The 6986-nt window shown below is 28.1% G+C and overlaps 3 protein-coding genes across 3 annotated transcripts; 1 reads left to right on the forward strand and 2 right to left on the reverse strand.

The window, feature by feature from the left end:
- Positions 1-1275: 1275 nt before the first annotated feature.
- EIN_087980 (hypothetical protein) lies at positions 1276-2682 on the forward strand (the record flags this gene model as incomplete). The annotated part of the gene is made up of 1 exon (XM_004184754.1): positions 1276-2682. The coding sequence occupies one exon, from the start codon at positions 1276-1278 to the stop codon at positions 2680-2682; it is 1407 nt and encodes a 468-aa protein (XP_004184802.1).
- A 112-nt stretch (positions 2683-2794) lies between these two features.
- Positions 2795-4588, reverse strand: EIN_087990 (hypothetical protein; the record flags this gene model as incomplete). Its single annotated transcript, XM_004184755.1, has 1 exon — positions 2795-4588. The coding sequence occupies one exon, from the start codon at positions 4586-4588 to the stop codon at positions 2795-2797; it is 1794 nt and encodes a 597-aa protein (XP_004184803.1).
- Positions 4589-6685: 2097 nt separating this feature from the next.
- On the reverse strand, positions 6686-6985 carry EIN_088000 (zinc knuckle domain containing protein; the record flags this gene model as incomplete). Its single annotated transcript, XM_004184756.1, has 1 exon — positions 6686-6985. A coding segment is annotated over one exon (300 nt), but the record flags the coding sequence as incomplete, so codon positions are not given.
- Position 6986: the final 1 nt, after the last annotated feature.

Genomic DNA, 6986 nt, shown 5'->3' on the forward strand with positions numbered 1-6986 from the left:
AAAATGTAGTATATATATAGTTTAAATACCATTAAAATATATCAATGTCAATATTATTATCATAACATTGTTTTATTCAAATAACAAATAATAGTTTGAATTTATATTAAAATTATAGTAATAAAACAAAAGAAAGACAATTATTTTTTAATTAGAAAAATAAAAATATAATATCAACCACATTTTGAATTAGATATTATTATATTTAAACTATATCTTTATAAAATCGGATTTCTAAAAATAAAAACTATGAATTGACTTTTTGTAACTCAACTCATTTTTCGATAATTTTTTTTTAACTTCACAATCCCGAAAAGGATTTTTTCAAATTTAAAATAAATTAATTTTAATAATTTAAAGAGCAAAACACATTTTATTTTTTTTAATTAAAATAAAACAAGAAATTGTCTATTTAAATATTTATTTAAGATGGTAAAGATTGGTTTAAAACAGAATGTCCAAAAAAATTAAGATAAGTCCCAAGTTAAGTGTTTAGACTAATACTCCCGTTTTTATAGATATTTTAAATTGTAATATAAAAAACAAAATGATAATTTGGGAAAAATCATTTTTTTGGACACTCTGTTTAAAAGTCTGTTAATGTTATATAGTACAAATAGCAATAATTTTGGTTATACAAAAGGTATCAGCTAAAAATTAAAAAACCTGAAACAATGTGATGGATTATCAAAATGTTTTTTTCAAAATATATCATTTCTTATTGTTAAAAAGATCCCAGATAACGATAAAAGATATTTGTACTTACGTTTGTTCCATATTAAAAACTTAAGTTGCTCTTGAATAATAGTTGACCAAACTTATCACAAATAAAATTGTAAATGTTCATGCCAAGTATAATTTGTTACTAAAATTAATTAATTATTATAATATCATAGTGTAACAGTTCAGACATACAAATAATTTTTTATATATGTGATTCCATTTACTATACTAATAAGATTTGTCCACAAAGACAAATTAATATGGCTTGATTATTGAATCGATAATTTGTAATCAATCAAAGTTAATAATTAAAACCATTATTACTAGTTAATTGTTTGTCCATATTTTCTCAATATTCTTTTGAATTAATAATTATTATATAATAGTAAATAAAACAATAAATTATAGATTACAACATTATTGCATAAAAAAACAATATACTATACGACCGTAATAAATTAACTAAAACAACTAATAAATAAAATCCATTCCAAAAATTCAGAAAAAACGACATTTCTGTTCAAAAATGAAATCAAGTAAACTTGAAAAGGTATGCTTTTGTTTCTTATTGCACTCTCAGTTTACAGTCATACAGTCCAACTTAATAATGTTGATGCTGTGAAGAATGTTATTTTAAAAGACCAACCTATGTACAACGATGAGGTAACACCCACTGTTGACAAAACAAAAATATATCACAGCTACAATTGTAAGACTAAAGTTGTCGTGACAGACATAACAGACACTTCTGTGGCGCAGTGCGTTGATAACGGCGTTTTCGACTTTTCAAGTAAGTCTGCCAAATATGTCAATTACGAGTTTAATGGTATTCAGGTTGATACAGTCAATCTTCAAAGTGCAGGTATTAAGTCATCTCAAGTCAACAATGCACTCTTTGTGAATGGACAAATGTCTGTATGTGACTTTTCTGATTTTCAAGTTGAAAAATCGACATTTGAAGATGTCACTTTTAAGGCTCTAACTGGGAGAGATGTCGTAATCCAAAATTCAAAGTATCACGACGGGGAAATTGACTCATTCCTCACACAACGAACAATTATTTTAAACACAGTGTTCTCGGATTTTTCACTCAAAAATGTCGTGTTTGACTACACCAACACTACTGTGCAACACGTGAAAGCTCTTGGAGAAAATGAGACCTCAACAGACGCCTCCAATGACACTTCTAGTGATACCAGTAATACTGTAGATTCTTCTGAGCCATCGGTAGTATCTTCCAATGTCCCAGAATCATCGAGTCATGTTATAGATGACAGTTCTCATACGCAGAGTTCAGAAAATTCAAAAGTACCAACAGAGAGCTCATCCGAGAGTACTTCGAAGAGTTCGGCAACGCCAAGTACTTCTGAAAGTTCCGAGGAGCCTGCGATTGTATATACAAATCAGCTTAAGGATGTGGTGTTTTACGATTCTGAAATTGAAGGGTTTACTTATATTGAAGGGTCGATGACTAATGTCAAGTTTTCTGAAGGGAAAATAAAGAAGTTTGATATACTGACGAGTGACATCAACAACATGACTGTCATCAACAGCGACATCAAAAAAATGACCATCAAATTTTCAAGTATAGCGAACTCAAATATTCAGACAAAAGAAGGCGAGGAAATCTACTTTGAGCAAGTCCTTGTGAAGAACTGTAAGTTCGACATTGATGGGAAGGAAAAGTCGCAGTTCACACACACTCACTTTGTTAACACAGAGATCAACGGAGTTCTTTTGAAGGACGAGGAAGGCGATTATGAGATCGACGATGGGAAGTTCGGGAAAATCGAGAAGGACGATTCAAAGAGTAATGACGCGACTGTATTCAGTGTCGTCATTATAGTACTTGCACTGTATATCATTTTGGTTGTTGCTGCAGTCGTTGGTGCAATTTACTGGATCAAAAGTAAAGGGAGTAATAGTGCAAAAGATGATGGATACACGTTGGCAAAGTAATTCATTTTAATCTTTATAATGCTTTCTCGCTTGTTTTATATTGAAGCAAAAAATGAAACAATCAATAATTGACTTATTCAAATTTTAAAAGTCAAATTAGTCAGTTTTTAATTTAATTTAATTCAAAGTACTTTTGGGTTGAGTCCAATTCACTATCTTCGTCATCGAAATTCTCATCGTCTGTATCTAAAAGTGTGAGGTCATCAGTTTTGAAATCAAAACTCTGACGAAATCGATTTTTGATTTTTTGCACATTTTTTGATTTGGGTTGGGCAATTTTTTCATGTTTTTTGTCATTCAAAGTGATCACTAAAACGTCTTCAAAAGGTGATTTTATATTGTAAATGCCATATCTGGGAGATAACTGATGCTTTGACTCATATTGAACTACTTTGTTCTTTGGAAACACAAAAACGTCTTCCAACGTGTATTTTCTCCTCCCGTCGTCAACAAACACTTTGTTGTGATTATTTTGAATCGTTTTAATGTCATGAATTGTATATTTGTTGGCATAAGGGATATCAATTGTACTAAAAATAAATCCATCAAAACTCAGATTAGTAACAAAGAAATTACTAATAAAGTGGGCTTCTCCATAGCGATTTTCTAGAAGCTGAAATAGTGGGCGTTTAATTGAATTGTAGTCTGCAAATAGTAAATCGAAACTTATTTTTTCAGGGTACTTTGTTAAGTTTAAATTGTCGATATAAAAGTCTAGATTGTATGATACATCCGAACAACTCACTCGTGTTGAAACCTTTTTTCCTTTCATATATTTTTCTATGGTTTTCATTTTCTGTTCAAAGGATGAACTTTTCTTTGTTTTTTCTTTGTACACAAATGAAATCACAAAGTCCAATAACACAATTTCATCTTCAATTTTTGCATCAATTTCAATATTCACTTGATGGCCTTTTTCTACTAAATTTAGAAAGGTGTTTAGCGAAGTACTGACTTCTGAAAATTTCAATGGTTCTATAAAAGTGTATAAAAGCAACTGTGTTGTATCTTGTATACATTCAATAAACTTTTCACTCTCATTCATTTTTCCTAATAATGAAAAAGTTATTTTTCTTACTTTTTCACTGAAAAACAAGTGTTGCATTTTGTCAAGAGAACCAATAGTTTTGTATGTAATATGGTCTATCCCTTTTTGAATAATATAAACAATCTTTTCTTCTTTAATGGGTAGTTGTTTAATTATTATCTTTGGTTTTGACACCAAAGTTTTTGAGGTGGGTTGTTGATCAATAATCACATTAAATTGTCTTTCTCTGGGTAGAGAAATGTCATATTCCAGCAATATCACATTTTGTGTTTTTAGCGTTTCACATTTTTTACAAACAATGGTAAATTTACATGTTGGATTGTTTAATGAAATGGTGTCAAGTGTTTTTATTGTATTTTCTCTTAACAAGTCACATTTGTAATATAAGACAACATTTTCAATATTTCTTTGTGTTTTGAATATATCAATTTCTTGGATGTTTTCGTTGACAAGTTGCTCGACGATAAGAATTTTTAAATTCACTAGTTCATCGATGTGTTGTAAATTGGAAGGAAGAATTCGTACTTTTCTTATTTTCGGAACTAAAATTTTGTTAATTGAGTTGATAGTAGATATTTGGCTGGAAGCGTCTATCCAGGTTATTTTGTCTAATAAACATCCTTTTAATTCATTTTCAGCGTATTCTATAGAAGACGTGAGTGTGTTAATATTAGGAAGAACTCCGAAAAGATAATTAATTCCGGTTGTAAGTTTTGGGGGATTAATATGTAACATTTTAAGTGCAAGAACACACCTTTTAGAGACTAGTTGAAAACATTTAAATGTTGAAAATCCTTCGAGATAAAGAGCAACATTAGCAAGGTAAATTGGTTCAAGCTTGGAGTGGTCATCCATCATTAAATCAAAAAAATATGATTATAAATTTGGAGTTGTTCAAAAGACAAAACTCAAAATTTTAATTATTAATTTAGACATATTAAACTATATATTTTAAAATATTTATTTTGACCAATTTAGAAATATTTTTTCATATGGAATTTTTATATTTAAAATTGTTATAAACAAAATCATAAATGTTTCAACAACTAAACATTGACAAATTTAAATCAATTTAGTTTAAAATTGTTAAAGATTTTCAATGACAATCAAAGTAAATTTAAACTGAAAAATAAACGTAAGTTGTTATTAAGTTGTAAATTAATAATTCAAATTTAATTTTTTGTGTAATGTAATTTAAAAAAAATAATTAGAACTATAGATAAATAAAATATAATTCAGATATTACTGTTGTTTATAACATGTTCATTTTAATTTTTAAAGTTTTTGTTTATTTTTACATTTTAAAAACATGGATTTAAGTTTTTATATTTTGTTTTGCTTTTTAATATTTTAACATAAAAATGTTTTTGTTTTCAACAACTCGAACTTATTAACATGATGTTAAACATTATGTTATTACCAAATTATTTATTAAATAATAACAAGTTCCTCAAAATGAATACACCCTCAAAAACAAATTCCACCTTTGTATATAATACAAAAAAGAACAAATTATAATTACCTTTTTAATTTGTTTTGAATATAACAAAAATAACATCACATTATTATTTTTTAAATAAATAATTTTAGAAGTCAAAATTCGAATTGTTTGAATTGTTTAAAAGTGAAAAAAAAACATTCTTCGTGTTATATCTTCAAAAATATGTTACTACTTCAAGTTCTTGTTTTATGTTGTTCAATTTCACTATCGTTTTCAGATGAAGCCCCACCAGAACAAACATCTTCATTATATGAACCACTTTCAGATGATATAAAACTTCTTATAATGGTTATACAAGACCATTCCGAATATTGGATTTCAAAACTTCATCAAGCATGGAACAGGTTTAAAAGGTTCAAAATGAAAGAACCTTTGTACCAAAAAGCAATAATGGACACAATCAACGAAGAAAATTCTTTTTTGTCCATTTTAGATAAAATATTAGAGAACAAACAATTTTCAAATGAAGATTTAACTCTTCTTGGAAATGCACTACTAGTTTCTTTTAAAAATGAACAAGGAGGTATAGGTGGTCATAGCCACATGCTTAATAGAGTACAAAAAATAATTCCAAAGGTTTTTAAAATGAAAAAATTGAAGGATGAACAACAATCTTCTTTAAGTATTCAATTGTTGATTCCCCATTCCTATTTTCTTAAAGTCAAAAATCTGATAGAAAAGTTTCTTCAAAACCCACGATTTGGAAATAATAAAGAACTTAAATTAGGATTTGACAAACTCAAAAGATATTGCGGGATATTAAATGTTGAAAACAAAATGATAGGTGAGAAGCATGGTCTGTTTGAAGATCCATCTCTATTTGACATTAAAGACTATAGTCTTTCACTTTATCGAAAAGAAAAAGATTTAAGATTATCACGGAAAAGCCAAGCTTCTTCAAAATCGACAACTTCGACTGTTTCTGAGCTCGGAGAGGGAGTTGAGGGAATGAATATTTATGAAGGAGAAAGACCAGAATCAAGTGAAGCAGCAGCACGTCCAATTGTTAAAGGTAAAGGAAAGAAAAAGTTCTTCAAGAAATTTAAAGGTGCGAAAAAGGGTAAAAAGAAATGATTTATTCAATGTTGTTTTATTGTTTTTTAACAACTCAATTTAATTCAAACGCATAAACAAAAAGAATAATCAAAGGCAAATCACAAATATACACATTTTAGATGTATTGCCATAATTATCACACGACTGTTAATACAATTAATTACTAAACACTTTATTTTAAAATATTAAACTCTTCTGTATTACACAAAAAACTGATTTTTTAATTAACCTTTTAGTCTTTATTATTAACTTTCTAAATAACCCCCCTTTTCTATTTATATTATTGTATAACATTACATGAATTGGTAATGTTAATAATAAATAATACATTTTATTATTAAACCATTTTAAAAATTAAACCATAAATAATATTCAAACCTCAAATCACTCAAAATTTCTTAATATTGTTTCTTCGACTGTTTTTCGTATTTTTGGGGTTGATCTCTTTTCTTTCCATTACTTTTGAAATTGTTTTTGTTGTTAAACTTTTTCAAAGCCAAATTATGGACGTCCTTTTGTTTGCATTGTGGAGACATGTGATCGGTTTGTCCACAAATGAAACACTTCATTTTGAACCCTTCTGCTTTCAAAATTCTCATTGGTTTGCCTCCGAATTCCTTGCCATTCATTTCGTCCATAAATTTCTTGGCGTCTTCTTCGTTTTTAAATCCTATTTTGACGTTCATTCGATTTTGTCGA

This window comes from Entamoeba invadens, assembly GCF_000330505.1.
Source record: "Entamoeba invadens IP1 unplaced genomic scaffold scaff_1105074725643, whole genome shotgun sequence".
Taxonomy (NCBI): Eukaryota; Evosea; order Mastigamoebida; family Endamoebidae; genus Entamoeba; species Entamoeba invadens.